The sequence below is a fragment of the Staurois parvus genome, unplaced genomic scaffold, assembly GCF_062004578.1.
Source record: "Staurois parvus isolate SC_StPar_1 unplaced genomic scaffold, SC_StPar_1.0 ptg000230l, whole genome shotgun sequence".
Lineage (NCBI taxonomy): Eukaryota > Metazoa > Chordata > Amphibia > Anura > Ranidae > Staurois > Staurois parvus.
In genome coordinates, this window is record NW_028318026.1 from 3,404,895 (window position 1) to 3,424,291 (window position 19,397).

At 42.0% G+C, this 19,397-nt stretch overlaps 1 protein-coding gene across 1 annotated transcript in view; it reads left to right on the top strand.

Moving 5' to 3' along the window:
• Positions 1 to 7,956: 7,956 nt before the first annotated feature.
• Positions 7,957 to 19,397, top strand: part of CALB1 (calbindin 1) — a 122,927-nt gene continuing 111,486 nt past the window's right edge. The window contains exons 1-3 of the mRNA XM_089679689.1: positions 7,957 to 8,106; positions 8,361 to 8,437; positions 16,095 to 16,169. Of these exons, the coding sequence (XP_089535815.1) occupies positions 8,028 to 8,106; positions 8,361 to 8,437; positions 16,095 to 16,169 (231 nt within the window). The 5' untranslated portion in view covers positions 7,957 to 8,027. The remainder of the gene's footprint in view (positions 8,107 to 8,360; positions 8,438 to 16,094; positions 16,170 to 19,397) is intronic.

Genomic DNA, 19,397 nt, shown 5'->3' on the forward strand with positions numbered 1-19,397 from the left:
TCTCAAACAAATTCCCAGAAACTAACTACTTGCCAGTCTCTGCATAAAGACTACAAACTGGCCATACCTGGAGATGCTAGTAGACCTCAGAGACAGACAGACCCTAACCCAGTAAAGACAAAGGCTCAGGATGATTTAGGATGGCATAGACAGACATACAAACCCAAGAAAAGCAAATTGTGCCAGCAATGTGACCAGAAGGTCCTGGAGGATAAGACTCACTTCCTGCTATCCAACCATCAAAATTACTAAATCACTTTGGCAATACTAAAATGTATTTGGCACTCCCATTAAAACCTATTTGAACTGAATTGAATGAGGAGGAAAAGCGAGAGAGAAAAGAAAAGAGAAGACGAGATAGAGAAGGAAAAGGAGAAGGAAAGAAAGAGAGTGAGAGAAGGAAAAGGACAATTAGAGAGAATAAGGAGAGAGAGAGAGGGAAGGAATGAGAGAGAGAAGGAAAGAGGGAGGGAGAGGAAAGAGAATGAGGAGAAGAGAAGAAAGAAAAGAGAGAATGAGAGGGAGAAGGAAAAGGAAACTAGAAAAGCTACAATTTCTGGGGAAATTGTGTGAATGTTCTTGCCTCCACCAGTAGTCTACAACTGGAGTGGGCGGAGTAACTGGGTGGAGTGGCTTGAGTAACTTTTGTGTGGTTGGAGTGGCTGGAGTAACTGTGAAAAGGTTGGACTGGGCAGAGTAACTTTATGGAGTGGGCAGAGTAACTGTGTGGAGAGTTTGGAGTGAGTAAAGATAGTAAATATTACACTAACCAATTGATTGATCAAATTTAAAAAGTGCACATGGCAAGCTTGATAGAGTGAGAAATGCATTTCAACTTTTAATTATTTATATAGCACATTTAATTGCAATGTTGTTGCCCAAAGTGCTTCACAGTTACATTAAAACATACATTTATAAAAACATTAGCAGCATTATCACCTCAAATACTTTCTGCTGTAGAAAACTTTTTTCCAAACCTTTAACCAAAAGCCGCCAAACTGTCACAAATTCAAAATTAGATTTCAAATAGGGCAGAGAAGAGCAGTTAAAAACAAACTGCTCCAAATTGCTCACGTCACTGGCATCTTCAAATGGTCGTAGTTTTAAAAACTATAAATCCTACAGCAAAGATCTTTATATTGTGAGAATCACAAGACCCAGACCTACATTTTGATGCATAGTATGTCTCTGAAATATTAAAAATTAGGGCACAGTCGCAGTTTAGAAATTGTCCTTCAAATTTGAGGTGGCTAGAGTGGAGTTTCAATGAATGTCAATGGGTGGCGTGAGTTGCAAACAAATGGTCATATTGTGAAAACTATTAGGACTATGGCTGAGCCGTGGACATTTTTAGTGGCAGCATGGATAGCTGAACATTTTAATATACGATTTGTGTAGGTGGGCTTGAAAATGAGGGAGTGATGGCAGTTTAGAAATCATGTCCTGATTTTTCAGCTCACACTCTAGCTTTTGTCAGCTCCCACTCTAGTTTTGAACATTCCGCCATTCATTCCTATGGGACCAATTTCACCACAAAAATGCCGATATTACGTGAACCATTCGGCAAAATGTTCCACAAAGTAATAGCACACCAATCGGGAACAATCCGCACGTTTCGGTATATTACTGTCTATGTAGTGTAAAAACTGTGGGAGGAGTTAGGGTGGTAAATTTGGCTATAATAATAAGAATATATACTGTATGTGAGATAACAGTAAGTGGTCTTGCCATGCAAGAACACTTAATGAGAGGGAGAGAAGGAAGGAATGAAAGAATAAGAAGTAGAGGGAGAAGAAAAGAGAGAATGAGAGAGATCAGGACAAGGAAAAAGAGAAAGAGAAGGAGAGAAGGAAGAAAAGAGAGAGAGGGAGAAAGAAAAAAATTAGAGAGAGAAAAAGAGAGCATGAGAGCACGTGAGAGGAGAAAAAAGGATAAAGAAAAAGACACCAGAGCCAGAATGAGAAGAAATAAACTTTTAAATAGACTTAAATAATTGTTGTAGTATATCTAATTAAATTACAGTAACTCATAGTTGCCAGATTATACTATTCAAATCGTATTTATCTACTACATATTTTGCATTCACATACTTTTTTTGTATCAGTATAAACCTTTTATTTACTGTTGGGGTGTGGAGGGTTTTGGAAGAATTTACCAGGTCCTTGTCTGACGATGATTGAGAACCCCCACTCTACAGCAATGGAAAACTTCTTTTAGACAGTTGTCACCCAACCAAGTGTCCTCATTGGAACATTTCCCCTCTATCAATGTTCTGGTGACAACTAGAAATTTCTAATTTTCCATTACTTTCTGTCCTGGTGACCATGAAAAACAGAGAAGGAATCTCCCCAGCAGGGACACAAACAACAATAAAAACCTGACAGAGGTCCTAATCCTTCCCCATATTATCCAAAATGCAAAAATAAATACATAAATAAAATAAAACATTTGACTTTAGATACACTGATTAGCTGTTTAGCTACACTGCTTAGCTGTTCAGGGAATGGAAACATTTAACTTGTTTTATGGAAACAAAATAACTGCACTAGGCAGTTTTTGTTTCCAAAAAACTACTCCTCGACCTTTCCGTGGTCTTCGCCACAGTTAACCACCCCCTCCTCCTTAATAAACTACACTCTCTTGGCATTAGAGACTCCGCTCTCTCCTGGCTCTCCTCCTATCCATCCCAACGCTCCTTCAGCATTACCTATAACGCTACCACCTCCCCCTCTCTCCCCCTCTCTGTTGGGGTCCCCCAAGGCTCTGTCCTCGGGCCCCTTCTCTTCTCCATCTACACCTCCGACCTCAGCAAACTGATACACTCCCACGGCTTCAACTATCACCTCTACGCTGATGACACGCAAATTTACCTCTCCACTCCTCACCTCACCCCTTCAGTCTCCGCCCGTATTGCCCACCTACTGAACGACATATCAGACTGGATGTCACTCTATTTCCTCAAATTGAACCTTTCCAAAACCAAGCTCATAATTTTCCCCCCAGCCCGTGCCCCCCCCCATCCTCTCCATCACGACCAATAACACCAACCACAGTCAGTCCCACCCCGCAAGCCTAAGTCCTAGGTGTCACTCTAGACTCAAACCTGTCCTTCCAACCCCATATCCAATCTCTGGCAAACTCATGCAGGCTCCACCTCCGCAACATCTCCAAAATACGTTCGTTCCTAACCCCAGACACTACTAAACAACTCATTCACTCCCTCATTATCTCACGTCTGGACTACTGCAACTCCCTTCTCACTGGCCTACCCCAACACAGGCTATCCCCGCTTCAGTCTATCCTGAACTCAGCGGCCAGACTCATCCACCTTACCAACCAACCAGCCTTTTTATATTAATAAATTAAATTCTCATTTAAAAACTGCATTTTGTATTTATTTGGGTTATCTTTGTGTAATATTAACATTTTTTGATGATTTGAATAATTTAAGTGTGACAAATATGAAGAAAAAAAAACTTTTTCAGAGCACTGTAAATGGACAGGTAGTGCCTTTAGAGAGATAGAGGGCAGTTCCGTTTGTTTCTGGCTGGCCCTTTGTAAATAACAGCTAGCCTGAGATGGACCTAGTTCCCCACTACCTGTCCTCCTTTCAGGATGGCCACTTTGACCTCTATTGGCTTCCACTGCAGCCAAGTTTTTTAATTTAAACTGTTATCTTTTAAGGCTAAACTCCAGGTATGGTTTTAATTGCATAGTTACGTTGGTCCAGCTTAGACCAGTGTAAAGTATGCATATCTCATGCCTGATTGGCTGCTGGGGAAGGTGAATCACTGTGGTAGTTGATGCTACTACAGTGATCATTGCGATCTTCCACGTTCTGTGCCAAGCGGCTACCCCACTGCATACTGACAACAGAGGGTCACTTGCTCAGCACTGCCATCTTTTACAGAACACCTTGGTTTTTTTAGTGAATACAAGGTGTTCTCTGAATGGACAATCATACCTGGAATTTAGTGTTACAGAGGGAATTTAGGTGCGTCTTGTTCGGGACTTGCTGAGCAGCAGAGAAATGTGAATGGGTTCTGCTTACCATGATTTAAAGTAAATCTTTTAAAAAGGAAAATATCGGGCTGCTTATTGCTAGTCTCCTTCTGAAAATGCTATTTGACAGGTTCTTATGTTGACCTACTGGGTTCAGTTGCAGACCTGGAACAAGTATGCAGATCAGAAAATTAGAGGAAAAGTCAGATTCCAAATCTGTATACTTTTTCACTCAAATGCTGAAGTAACAGGTTCAGCATGGCAATCAAGCAACTAACATTTTCAGAAGCACCATCCATGTCTCTCTTGTAATAGGTATCCTTTTTAAACTAGAATGCATTGCAGCATAATACAGTTTACAAGGTTCATGGATGTGGATGTTGCATTCATTTTTCATTCAGGTTTGTTTTCCTTTTTTCCCTTCACCTGGTGATTTGGTCAGTAACACCCTTTCTAGATTAACAATGCTCACTCACAGCACTGTATCCAGAGCCCTCTTTAATGTGGAGCAAAAGGGGCAGCTGCCCCAGGCCCAGTCATTGTTGTGGGGTCCAAAGCAGCTGAGCTAAGTGGATTTGGCTATCGCTCAGGATATTGGGTGTGCAGCGTTCGCAGTGATTGGCTAGCTCAGTAAGGTAAACCTTGTCCAAGGAGAGTGCCTGTCAGTCCCGGATACAGTCACACCAACCCCTCTCCCTAACCATGTCTGACAAGCTGCAGACCATCGGCCCATTTAAGAACTTCAGCAGAGTGTGCCTGATGTTCACCTGACATCCTCTTAATACTGGGAAGGGGCAGTGCAGGGGTCTGTAGAGGGGGGAGGTCCTGTGTAATGATGGAGAAGGGGGGTCCTGTATAATGATCGGTGTAGTATGGGGGAGGGGCCCTGTGTAATGATGGAGGAAGGGGGGGTCTGTGTAATGATGGGGGTAGTATGAGGGAGGGGGTCCTGTGTAATGATGGAGGTAGTATGGGGGAGGGGTGTGTCTTGTGTAATGAAGGGGGAAGTATGGGGGAGGGTCCTGTGTAATAATGAGAGTAGTATAGGGGGAGATGATCCTGTGTAATGATAGGAGTATTATGGGGGAGGGGTCCCTGTTTAATGATGGAGGTAGTATTGGGGAGGGGGTCCTATGCAATGACCAGGGTAGTATGGAGGAAGGGGTCCCATGTAATGAGGGTGGTACTATGTGGGAGAGGGTCCTGTGTAATGATGGGGTAGTATGGGGGAGGGTTCCTGTGTAATGATGGACATAGCATGAGGGAGGGGGTTTCTGTGTAATGATGGGGGTAGTATGGGGGAGGGGATCCTGTGTAATGATAGGGGTGGTATGGGGAGGGGATCCTGTGTAATGATGGAGGAGCGGGAGCCTGTGTAATGACTGGGAGTAGTATGGGGGAGGGGTCCTGTGTAATGATAGGGGTAATATGGGAGAGGGGTCCTCTGTAATGATGGGGGTAGTATGGGAGAGGGGTCCAGTGTAATAATATGAGTAGTATGGGGGAGAGGGGTCCAGTGTAATGATAGACGTAGTATGAGGGAGAGCGGTCTTGTTTATTGATGGGGGTAGTATGGGGAAGGGGGTCCTTTGTAATGATGGAGCAGGGGGATCCTGTGTAATGATGGTAGTAGTATGGAGGAGTAGGTTCTGTGTAATGATGGGGGTAGTATGGGGGAGGGGTCCTGTGTAATGATGGGGGCAATATAGGGGAAGGGGATCCTGTGTAATGATGGTGGAGGTGGTCCTGTGTAATGAGGGGGTAGTATGATGAGGGGGTTCCTGTGTAATGATGGGGGTAGTATGGGGGTGGGGGATCCTGTGTAATGATTGGAGGAGGTGGGGTTGTGTAATGATGGGTATAGTATGGGGGAGGGGATCCTGTGTAATGGTGGGGGTAGTATGGGGGAGGGGGTCTTGTGCAATGATTTGAGAGGATGGGTGTGGGGTCCTGTGTAATTATGGGGGTAGTATGGGGGAGGGGTCCTGTGTAATCGTCGAGGAGGGGGGTTTTGTGTAATAATGGTGGTAGTATGAGGGGGGTCCTGTGTAATGATGGGGGTAGTATGATGGAGGGATCTTGTGTAATGGTGGAGGAGGTGGGGTTGTGTAATGATGGGTATAATATGGGGGAGGGGGTCCTGTGTTATGGTGGGGGTAGTATGGGGGAGGGGGTCTTGTGCAATGATGGGGGAGGATGGGTGTGGGGTCCTGTGTAATTATGGGGGTAGTATGGGGGAGGGGTCCTGTGTAATCGTCAAAGAGGGGGGTTTTGTGTAATAATGTTGGTAGTATGAGGGGGGTCCAGTGTAATGATGGGGGTAGTATGAGGGGGGACCTGTGTTATGATTGAGGTAGTATGGTGGAGGGGTCCTGCGTAATCATCGAGGAGGGGGGTTTTGTGTAATAAGGGAGGTAGTATGAGGGGGGTCCTGTGTAATGATGGGGGTAAAATGGGGAAGGGCGTCCTGTGTTATGATTGAGGAGTGTTGGTCCTGTGTAATGATGGAAGTAGTATAGAGGAGGGGGCCCTGTGTAATGATGGGAGTAGTATGGGGGAGCAGGTCCTGTGTAATGATTAGGGTAGTATGGGGGAGGGGTCCTGTGTTACGATGGAGGTAGTATGGGAGAGGGGTCCTGTGTTATGATTGAGGTAGTATGGTGGAGGGGTCCTGCGTAATCATCGAGGAGGGGGGTTTTGTGTAATAATGGGGGTAGTATGAGGGGGGTCCTGTGTAATGATGGGGGTAGTATGGGGAAGGGTGTCCTGTGTTATGATGGAGGAGCGTGGGTCCTGTGTAATGATGGAAGTATTATAGAGGAGGGGGCCTTGTGTAATGATTGGGGTAGTATGAGGGAGGGGTCCTGTGTTATGATGGAGGTAGTATGAGGGAGGGGTCCTGTGATGATTGGGGTAGTATGGGGGAGGGGTCCTGTGTTATGATGGAGGAAGTATGAGGGAGGGGTTCTGCATTATGATGGCGGTAGTATGAGGGAAGGGGTCCTGTGTAATTGTGGGGGTTTTGGGGTGGAGAGTGAAATTGCATAGGAGGAGGCCATGAAAATGTTTGCCCAGGGTACAATCAATTTGTAAGATGGCCCTGACTGTATCTGTGAAGGAACATTGTTGTCACACAAGTACAGAAAATGTGTCTGAACTACAGGGCACCTCCCCCTCTTTTCTTCTTCAGAACATCAATAGGAGTGTTGTAGTCCACAGAAAGACCTCAGGCAGGGCTGATACCGATATTCCTGATTTTAGTACCCCATTGTTGGTAACTGCAGGAAGTTAGAAGCTCACTGGATTTCTGGCAGGATCAATAAGATATTTTTTTTAGGAGAGATCCTAGCCAACAGGTCCAGTCAAGGAACCTAGAAACATGGAGAGATGTTGAGGAAAGATGTAAAAGTGTTTTATTTCTCCCACATCCACCTAAAACTGACAAATGCCATTTGGATGAGCTGAGCTGCACTTTCAAACTAATGATCGCTGTAAATGCAGATTTATAGACACTGAGACTCGCAATAAATCTACAATAGCTGCTGTTCTGTGGATGGAAAAACAATAAAGAGTGAAAGGTTAAAGTTTGTGCTGTAATTACTTTTTTCCAGTAAGTCAGCAAGCTCCAGCCATAAGGCTGCAATCAGAGATCCAGGAAAATAAGCAGCGTGCACCCTGTAATATATCATTTATTCATAATTCTACCCTGGGATCTTCCCATTCACAAACCTGTTCTTCTGCTTCTTTGCCAAGTTTATTGTTTTTCTTCAATTGCCGGGAGAACTGGATATTGCACCGGCACTGGGGGGGGGGCAGGAAAGTCAAGGTGAGCTAGACATCAAAAGTGACAGCAAAGTAAAAGAAGGGGGTGTGGCCGGGCTGACAGGAGGTGCAGTGGGCGGGGCCACCCTAAAAGCCACTGCCATATATAGACTGCAGGGCTCTGAGCTGGCAAGTTGAAGTCCATCAGCCGCTCCAGTTCAGCACCGAGGACAGCGCAGCAGCGGCGGCGGCACTTTCACACTATGGCAGAGACTCTTCTCCAAGGGGTGGAAATTTCAGCCTCTCAGTTTCTGGAAATCTGGCGTCATTATGATACCGATGGTGAATATGATTAGACCTAGAAACTCTCAACCAGTAACCATTTCACTGCCAGAGGGATGCACTGCCCTGGCATGGAAAAGGTTCAAGCTATTTATTTTCCTTTTTTTTTATTTTCCACTTTCTTGCTGCTTTTTCTTTTTTTCAACTTTTCTTTTCTGACATTCAAAGTCTGCCTTTGATCTACCGGATTGTGTCTGTGTCAGTCTTGATGGCACCGGAGGGGGATCTGATGATGTGTTGGTTTGTGTTTGCAGGGAATGGGTTCATTGAAGGGAAAGAACTGCAGAACTTTATTCAGGAGCTCCTACAAGCAAGGAAGAAAGCAGGACTGGTATGTGTCATTCTTGGCTGGATTAGCAGTGACTTGCCTTCGCTCCCTTTTTTTTCTTTTGTGTATTTTACAAGCTGGGGTCTAGTTTAGTATTGCAGCGTCCCAAAATCAAAGCTGCAAGGGAAGCAGATTCCGTTATGTATTTTGTCATCCTGCATAGCAGGTTGCATTGCACTCCAAATCGATGTGAGTTTTAGCTGCAGCTTCTAATTAAAGTATCATCTGTCAGTTAAATTTGTCCCCTAGAGCCCAGGGTAGCAGCCAGCCATGGGGCTGTAATACAGATCCAGCACTAGAATGTCTCTCTGGCTTGGAAGACTGAGCACAGGGTGCTGGAAAGCATCACGGTATACTAAAAAGGACAGAAAAAGGAAAATAAAAATATATATATACTCTATGAGGTTGATTTACTAAAACTGGAGAGTACAAAATCTAGTGGGTGTTCTCTGATTAAGAAAGCATCCCACCTAGAGATCAGCAACATGCATTAATCACACTGGGAAATGTCACTTTGGGGGAGATTTACTAAAACTGGAGCACTCAGAATCGGGTGCAGCTGTGCATGGTAGCCAATCAGCTTCTAAGTTCAGCTTGTTCAAAAAACCTTTGACAAACAAAAAAACTGGAAGCTGATTGGTGTCTATGCAGAGCTGCACCAGATTTTCCACTCTCCAGTTTTAGTAAATTAACTATATATATATATATATATATATATATATAATTAATTTTTTTACATTTATATATTTTAATTTTATTATTATTATTTTGTCTTAAGTATACCATGAGAAAGTTTGTGTGGGTGAACACCAACTCCAATCAGCTTCTGCCTATGCTCGAAACCTGACTAATCCCCAAAGATTACCAAAAATAAACTAAAAGGCATGGGGTTGAAGCACAGAGAACAAAAATTCACTTGAAAAAAGCAATACAGCCTTTTTGTTTTGAGATATATATATATGTTATATGATATATAAGTCTATATATAATAAGTGTACATAAAGTGTGTGTATAATATAAATTAGTATATGAGTAATAATAAGTATAATATTAATAGATATCTATATGTCTATATATAATAAGTGTACATAATGTGTGTGTATATTATAAATTAGTATATGAGTAATAATAAGTATAGTACTAATAGTATAATTTTATATAATAATATAAGTATAATATAAATAAGTTATATAGATGTTATAAATTAAGTATGAAATACAAATACAAGTGTTATCCACTATCTGTAATATTTTCAATTGTGTGTTATAAACTAAAAAGGAGTCAGGACAGGAATTTGGAACATTCTGATTTTGCGCTGCTCATGACCTCAATATGAGATCTTCTCATGCCTTAGCTCTCTATAAGTAGTTAACTGGATTGAATCAGCAGCTGAGCAGAGTTACAGTGTGTAAATGTGCAAAGTGGAAAGATATACATTGTTTTTTATGTTTTTACAGTTTATTAATGAGTTGGTGATGATGTATCAAAATATTTGTGGAATGTGACAGATGCTGACTAATAAACTGGACACGTACATTTGTTTTAATTGCAGATTATTTTGTGTGTACACAGATTGTGGAAACTGTGTGCAATGTGTACAGACCAAGTACAGTCAGTCTACAATTACTAACATTGCATTGGTAGCCAATATGATACTGCATTTTCTTCTACCTTTTTATTACCACCTTAAAGTGTCTAATTTAATAATAAATGGTAAAGTGTTTCCAAACCACAAGAATAATATGCTGCATCTCATCAGTCCTTAGATGTGGTGGCTACATTAGTTTTGTCCTTTCAAGCGATGTACATGTTCAGCAAGAATACTGTTTGATCCTGCCAGAAATACAGTGTACTTGGAATTTCCTGTAACTGAAGCCTCAAACAATGATATCAGCTTTCCCAACTATCTTTTGTGGGCTACAAAACATCTCCTCCTTATGTAGTGGAAATGAGTAGAGGGCGAGGTTTTTGTTTTCCAAATCTGGACAGTAGCTTAAAGCATTGTTTGAAGCTGTGGTTGCAGGGGGGGAGTGAAAGTATGTGCTTGAGATGTGTTTTTACCACCCCTCCAACTGATACTCCTTAAAAGAGAAGTGTGGACTTTTTTTCCCCCCATTTATACTTATCTAGGTGAATGCAGCATTGGTCTGATGCTGCGTTTGTCCCCCGCTGGGGGAACTCAGTGATCACATGGCCACTGATTGCTGAGATCTCACAGCTGCTCCGAGCAGAGAACAGGACTGTCAGTCACTGCTGTCTGCTCTGCCCCCCCCCCCCATGCTCACTGGAGCTCTGGGCGGTGGAGGGGGAGTGAGTGGCTGGCTCAGGCTCTCAGTGGATCGCTGAGAGGCTGAGCCAGGTGCCCCTCCAGACTCTGGGGTGGATCCCGATTTTGAAATCAGGATCTTTCCCAGCCTGGACTGGCTGAGCCGACAGTGGGCTTCAGCCCATTATCAGCTAAAAACGGGTGACAGGAGTGCAGAACGAACTGCACTCTCGTGATCCACAAAAGAGCTTTGACTGTACTTCTCCTTTACATTGTAAAGGTAGTGGATGGAATTGTACACATACCAGCACCATAATGCAAACTACAAGAATTATCCCCCCTGCCATGTTTGGCAGGCAGTATACAACCCATGCAACTTATTGGAGCCACATGCAATGCACACAGTCATAACGCAATGGTGCAGGTTTTCAGGAGTAAACCAGGCAGTGAGAAGGTAGCATAACTACCTTTCAAATGTACTCTGAAAAGCGATCCATCGTGGATCACTCTCCAAAGGTGACACCAGTATAAACGAACCCTAAGGGTGATAATGCTGCCTTTCACGAGATACAGTATGGTGAGTAAGCATTGTCAACCTAGGAAAGCAAGTTTGTTACTGGCAGGGTCATTAGGTGAAAATAAAGGAAAAAAAGTCTGAAAAAGAAAACTAATGCAGCCACCATATCTAAGGATGGTAAGCTGTAATGTATACTCTTTAATAGTGGTTTGCATAATCCTATAACAGCCTATTCAAAATCAACAATCATTAGACTTAGCACTCTAAGCTGATGTAAGCTGAGTTGTTATTGGTTGTTATGAGATTCTCTGCTTTGTGTCAGTTCTATTGCACTTTTCTCCATGTTGTTAAATAAAGCCATTTTTGTACCATCTGTGTAATGTGTTAAATAATCCCAGACCAGTGGATATGACCTTTCCTTACTGCAAAGCTTATGTCAGGAATCAGTAGTGATTACCATCTGACACTTATAATCCTCTAATGTAACCTCTTCTCTGATCTTTGTCTGCTCTGTGGCATTCATAACTCCAGCTGTCCCTCAGACCTGAAATAACTAATACTTTGTATAATATCACATCAATTTACCGTATGTCCCAGCTTTGAAAAACACATTTATAATTTGAAATCAGCTTTTCCATTTTAATGTCACCTTCCTTTCTTTCATGTTTTTTAAATTCAGTTCATTAGCGCGATATATATACACATATATATATATATATATATATATATATATATATATATATATATATTATGTAACTTTCTGAAACATTCACAAAGTCATCCTGTTTGTAAATGTAAATGTTTAATGAACCTGCTGAACCATTAAAATGTTCATTTCAGTCCAAGAAATGTTATTCACTGGAGCATATAGATTGCATTAATTCAGAATCTTGAAGAGTAGCAAGTGACCTTTTTATTTCAAAATATACCCACCAGCAGGGGCGGACTGACCATTAGAGCACTCAGGCACTGGCCAAGGGCCCAGGGTCAGTAGGGGGCCCATAAAATGCCCCTGGTACCTTTCAGAGGCTTTTTTGGGTGTGGTTTGAGTGTGGGTGAGGGCACAGGGGCCTCATGATCCCCTATTGCCCGGGGGCCCCATGAGTTGTCAGTCCGCCCATGCCCTCCAGTTTGCAGTTCTGGAGCAGAATATCTAATTTCAAAGAAACCACATAAAGCAAGAAATATGGGGACATCCAAAGATAACCAGCTCCCGAAAATGCTAACTGTTTGGCAGCATCTGGCTTTAATACTTTGAGGTAGCCACCTGGAACAAGCACGTGCCAACTAAAGTTAAGCTGGGAATCCTGATCTACATATTGATTGTAAGACAATGATGCAGAAAGTGCTGAACAAGCTGTGACAGCATAAAAGCCGGGCAACTGGCATTTTCAGAAGGAGGGCTTAGTAATTGTAGCTCCACATCACCTCAGTAAATGTTTCTTTTAAAGGCTGTTCGCTAAAATGTGGAATCAAAGCAATCTTTTTAAATAGCAGCATTCAAATCTGGAGTCATCAGCAGTATTGAATGACAAGAAATTGAGAGCCTTTCCTGTCCTAAAGGGAATATAAACTGTTATCCAGTGTATTTATGAAGACTTGTGTCTTAGAGATGCACGGAAGTGGATGACTGTCCCTGACCTGAACTAATCCTCTGCTCTTTTACTGTTCCTGTACCTTTGCCTGCTGTGATCTATTAATCTCTACTGTGGGCTATGTGCCCTCTGCTCATCACCACAACCCTTTCTCTCTGTTATCTCTCACCTCCCTCTCTGACATCTATATTACCCAAATTTTGTTTCTTTTTCTCTTACACTCTCTCTGAGTCCTCTCCTTCCCCACTCATTAATCTCTCCCTTTTCCTTTCTTTTACTTGTTTCTTTCTCTCTTCTAATCTCCTTTCCTTCCGTTTTCTTTCCTTTCCTTTCCTTATTCCTCCCTCTCCCCTTTTTGTCCTTCTCTCTCCCTCCTTCCTCTCTTCCGTCCTCTTTCCTTCCGTTCTTCCTCTCTCCCTCTTTCCTTTCTTCCGTCCTTCCTCTCTCCCTCTTTCCTTTCTTTCATTCTTCTTCTCTCCCTCCTTCCGTTCTTCCTCTCTCCCTCCTTCCCTCCTTCCGTTCTTCCTCTCTTCCTCCTCCCGTTCTTCCTCTCTCCCTCTTTCCTTTCTTCTGTCCTTCCTCTCTCCCTCTTTCCTTTCTTCTGTCCTTCCTCTCTCCCTCCTTCCGTTCTTCCTCTCTCTCTCCCTCCTTCCCTCCTTCCGTTCTTCCTCTTTCCCTCCTTCCGTTCTTCCTCTCTCCCTCCTTCCCTCCTTCCGTTCTTCCTCTCTCCCTCCTTCCGTTCTTCCTCTCTCCCTCTTTCCTTTCTTCCGTCCTTCCTCTCTCTCTCTTTCCTTTCTTCCGTTCTTCCTCTCTCCCTCCTTCCGTTCTTCCTCTCTCCCTCTTTCCTTTCTTCTGTCCTTCCTCTCTCCCTCTTTCCTTTCTTCCATCCTTCCTCTCTTTCCTTCCTTTCTTCTGTCCATCCTCTCTCCCTCCTTTCTTTACATCTCTTTCCCTTTTTTCTCCCTTTCTCCCCCCTCCTTCTTTTTCCTTCTCCTTCCCTCCTTTTTTTTGCTTCTCCCTCCTTTTTTTTTCCTTCTCCCTCACTCCTTTTTTTCCTTCTCCCTTCCTCCTTCCTTCCTTGGCTGTCTTTGTTTTTCTTTTTCCTCTCACGTTACTTTTGTTCTCTTTCTCCAATTTATTTGTTCATCTTTCCCTGTATACAATTTTCCACCTCTCCGCCATGCTTTCTTTTATGTTTAATAGAGATAATGGAGTTCTGTTAGAACAGGACAGTCAGTGCACAGTTACACTAAGCACTAGAAATGTAGACCCCTCTGTCTACACCACAGCTCTATCTGTGAGCCGTTGTCTTCCCTGATCACATGCATGTCTTAGAAGACTGAGCAGGCTAATAATTGCTATTACACAATCTGCAGGCTGAAATCTTCTTAGTCTCTCATTTAGATAACTGAATATAGTGTTTAACCTCAGAACACACAGCCTAGTATGGGTGACTTCAGTCCAGGGGAAGAGGTGATACTGATAATTCTGCAAACAATGTTAATAAAACCAGTGGAAGGAAAGGCATGGGAGAAGGTGAATTAATATTTCATGTTTCATCAACAAATTATATCTAATCTGAATAACTAAGACCCCAATAAAGATGCTTTTGGGAATCTGCAACACAGACTGGTTGGATTATAATAATTATAATGAAATAGGTGAGCAGTTTCATTTTAGTCTGTAATCTCTCATTGCGTGAAATTATAAACTCTTTTCACAATCTGCTACTGTACATATGGTACATGGAATAAAACTATCTTTCAGGGTTTCCAGGTGTCCCTTTTCTGGAAGCACAATCCCTATTTCATTCTTCTGTCCCTTTTCTCTATAACCATCCTTCATTCTGGTCTGTAGAATAAATGTACCAAATACCTACAAATAAATGTATATATATTGTGCTTAAAGCTAAAGTCTGGCATAAGCCAATATTGCCTAAATATAAGAGGCACGTGTATTCTTACTTGAATCTTGGTGTGCTTTGTTTATTTCTTCCAGATCCGTTCAGTAATACAGTGTGAGACTTGTCCCCGTGTAGGAACTTCCTGTAATAAAGACTGGTCACTGCTGCTCTCTCTCCTTGGACAGGGTGACTGGTCTTGTCTCCACCCCCTCCTGTAGATTTCTGCAGGCAGCCTATAGAAGGTGAACCTGCTGGGTCCCTTCCACAGCTCTAGCCTCTAAACAGGTTATGTACAGCACAGTGAGGATCTCACCAATACTTGTATGATATCTGTGATTGAAAAGGCATTTGGTGCACACTAAGTAGATTTATATCCTATTTGGTTATAAAGGTATATGTTTAAATTAAATTTTATGTGCTCAGAGTTCAGCTGTAAAGAAGAATTCTAGGTATGAATATTAAACATAGTTATATTGGTGCAGCTTGGACTAATGTAACTATGTATATACCATGCTTGTGGGATCCCCCTGGAATCTGGAAATCACTGTAGTTTCCAAGACCTGTGTTCAGCGGCTGCCTTGCTGTATCTTGAACACAGGAGGTCAGTCGATAGGCATGTGCACCATTCAGAGTATACTTTGCTTTTTCTCCATGAATGCAAAGCATTCGCTGATTGGACAAGGTGAAAAGCATGATATCACTGTCCCATCTCTCCACCTTATCCAATCAAAGAAAGCTTTGCTTTCATGGAGAAAAAGTAAAGCATACTCTGAATGGTGCCCTTGCTGAGGGGTTAACCTCTTGTGTTAAATTAGGGAAGCTCTGCAGCACAGGACCCTGTGGTAGTGGGGATAACTAGAGTAGTGGTGTCTACTACAGTGATTTCAAGCTTCTTGAGGGATCCTACAGGTATGGTATGCCATATCTCGAATTCTTCAACTTTATTGAATTAAATAAATATCAGTACTAGCCACTAAGTAAGGTGAAACCTTCTTTTAAAGTCAGAATGTGATTGACCATGCAGAGAGCAGAGAGAAAGGAAGTTACCCAGATCAGGACATACACTCCAAGTGACCACATGAGTTACTTTCTAGATTATTATTATTATTATTATACAGTATTTATATAGCGCCAAAAAGTTTGCTCAGCATTGTGTATACTGTCTACAACAGTTTACAGAGCATTCAGACTAAAGCACACTGGCTGACTTTCATGCAGAGGCAGTATTTGCAGGACAGCATTAGAAGCTCATCGACTACCTCCACTTCTTGCCTTGAATTGCCTCTTAAATGTTTAGCCATATTTAACACAGCCTATTTATCTCCAGGGTGCATAGAGAAAAAAATGCATCAATTAAACTACCATTTCATATTTTTCAGGAATTGTCAGAGGACATGAAGGCCTTTGTGGAGCAGTATGGACAGAACAGTGATGCAAAAATTGGAATAGTGGAGGTAAGAGATGTCTTCTTTGTCTGAATAACATCATGTGAGGATGAACTCACTGGGCCAGTTGATGAATAGGCCATGGAAATATTTCAACTGCTGCATGCTGAAGCATGGTCTCTTCCTCCTAATGTCTGTTATAAGTAAAGAAACTCAACAAAAATTAGAAACACCTTGGAGTGGATCTTCTGGTTTGCAAAAAAATGACTCATGAGAGAAATCCTTAGGCTGTCATTGCTGAATCTCCAGGCAACCAATCATTCTACATCCACAGTATGTCGTCAATATATTGCTCAGGAACAAGGAAAGGCATGTAACGTTAGAAATGAAGAAAGAGGATCAGTGTAAATTCAGTGATTCTGTCAACCAGCTCGCTGGGCACAATATCTGATATGCAGTAAAGCCTTTTCAATAGAATTGGGGATTTTTTTTCCAACCTCTACTGCATTTCTAGTGCTTAGTGCAACTGTGCGCTGACTGTCTTGTTCTAACAGAACTCCATTATCTCTATTAAACATAAAAGAATGCATAGCAGAGAGATGGAAAATTGTATAAAGGGAAAGATGAACAAATAAATTGGAGAAAGAGGTCTTTCCTCAATCCTCCCTAGCTGCTCAGGCTTGGGACTGGCATGCATGTGCATAGTCAATTTGCTCTGTAAATATTGGGCCAGTTTAGACAGCAGCCAATTAAGCTAGCCATGTGCCACCCAGACTATTAGATACTGCTTTCTCAAGCTGCTGTTTAAGAATTATTAAAGTGGGTAAAGCAGTGCCTGAGAAAGGCGTTAGGGAGGGCTTGAAGGGGTAATATAGTCATCAAACACATCACACATGCTCCATTAAAAGTATGTCTAGAGGCACTGGACCATATATCCTGGAGCTGCAGTGGCATGCACTAGGGTTCTGAAGTCAGTAGAGTTTTGGTTATAAATTCTGTATTCAGTATAGCCCTACAGAACAGGCAGTGCACAGTCTACATGTGCTTTTCCACTTCACTGTAAAAAGGAAACAGGAAACTTTATGCAGAGAAAAGACATAGAGTATTCCATGGATGCAGCTGCAAACTGATAAACACTGCCATCTACTGGTTGAAGATTATATCTCTACTTAATACTAATGTAGTTGTCGCACAAAATACATGAACACTGTACCCCAACAGTTTTCGGTGAAAGTGCTGTAGACTGTGCTGATGTCAGTGCTCACAATGCAGGACTGCTGCAGGTCATGTGACTTAACATGCAGATGTTGGATTTCAGAACCAACGCATGTGATCCAATTATTCACGCTAAGAGTTATGCTAAGCTACTTTACTCATCCCTAGCCTGGCTTCTTTTTGCTAATCATAATTTGGATAGGAAAATTGTCTGGAGACAAAGATACCCTTTTGAAAATGTTTTTTGCCTGGCCATCTCTGACTGCAGTACTTTAAAGGAGTTCTATAGTCACAGCACACATTTTCATTTTATAACATCAGCACTGTAATACAATACAAATATTAGTTATTTTTGACAATTCAATATAAACTTACTTGAAAATTCTCTTTTCATGTTGTGAGTTCTGACTGTCTGCTGGTCATCTGTTTCCTCCCACGTACTGGATTCCCTGCACGCTTTGCAGTTTCTCCTCTGCTATTTACTTTCAGGCCTCATGCACACAAGCTCAGGAACTCTGTATATGCGTCCAAATGAGTCTATACGTGCCTATGTATGAGGAACATTTAGTGCTTCAGCATTTTTTCATTTCAATGGCCAGAGTAAACTAATATTCTGGCCAACTAAATAAATGCCCAAGCATTTGGAAATCCTAAATGTGTTTGCAAAAACACAGCTTAGGTGCATTTTTGAAGCTGCTTTTCTCTTGCCAGGAGAAAAGTGTTTACAAAAACCCCAGTGTGCATGAGGCCTCAATCTCTAAGAACTACATATCTTATGATACCTTGCTGCCTGAAAGCAGTGGTTCCTGTACTGACTATAGATGTAGCTATATTCTATCCTGCAACCACAGTCAGTGTTGATGAGGGAATCTCTCCTGTGGAGTCATTGTGTTCTCCCAGTGGGGGGAGCTGTAACCTCCAGGGGAATACAGGGATTACTGCTTGTGGCTATAATAGCCGCTAGCAATAATCTCATGTAATATCCGACAGGCTGGTTGTACCCAAATTGATCGATCGATCGATCATCTTGGGTACATTCAGCCTGCCCATACATGGTTTGAATCTCGGCCAGTCCCTGCTGAACCAGACAAGATTCCAAACACCTAAGGCTCTCCAAACACATCACTATCTGTCTGTACAATCTCTGCACAAATTTCTTTAGAACTACTAACAGCTACTATGCGGTGCAAATGCCTTCCTAGGGAGCCCTTTTCTTTTATATGTAATCAGGTGGCCTCTTGCAATACATAATTGTTGGAGATTGTACAGAGATCTGATTGTAAAGTATGTGGGCAGCTTTAGGCAGACTCAGAGCATGGAGGTACTATACTTCCTAGATGGTCTGAAAGCTCTTTATAAGGGGCCATGGTCAGACAAGTCGAGGTCTGAGCTTGACTAATCAGCTTGCTGCCTTTATTGCTCACCTAACCTGATTGATAATTTTAATGGTGGTGTATTCTTTTATTGGAAAGTATTCTTTTCCAATAATAGATCAATTACTTGTTTATTTTTTTATTGCTTTTTATATATATATATATATATATATATATATATATACAGTACTGTATACTGAATCTTTTATCACATCACAGCGATATGCACTGACTATTAATTGAGACAGCTCTGATAACAATATTATTAAGTGTTGAATGTTCTTTGTTTTGCCTCTTGTTTGGCTTCCTAATATTGTAAAGTAAGGTCACTGTTGCCCAGCAGTTATCATTTTTTGGGTTACTTTGGTGCAGGCGTGGTGTACCTAGGCGAGTTACAATATTGTTTTTAGTAGGTTGTTTTGAACTAAGGATTCGGATTTGCATATTTACTATGTTAAGTTAAAAATGCTTTCTTTGATTCAGCTTAAAATGTGTCTATAACCAAAATGTTTTATTTGAGTCTTGGATAGAGTTTTCTATCCTTTACAGCCATAGAAACCTTTGTTTGATCTGCAGTTGCCATGGTGCTGCAAAGGTGATCAGTTTTGACACCAGCCATTTGATAGCTTGACAGTTCAGTTGACAGCACAAGCAACTGTAACAGTTATCATTCATGGCAAACCTTGAATGTAACTGTTTTGGGAAAAAA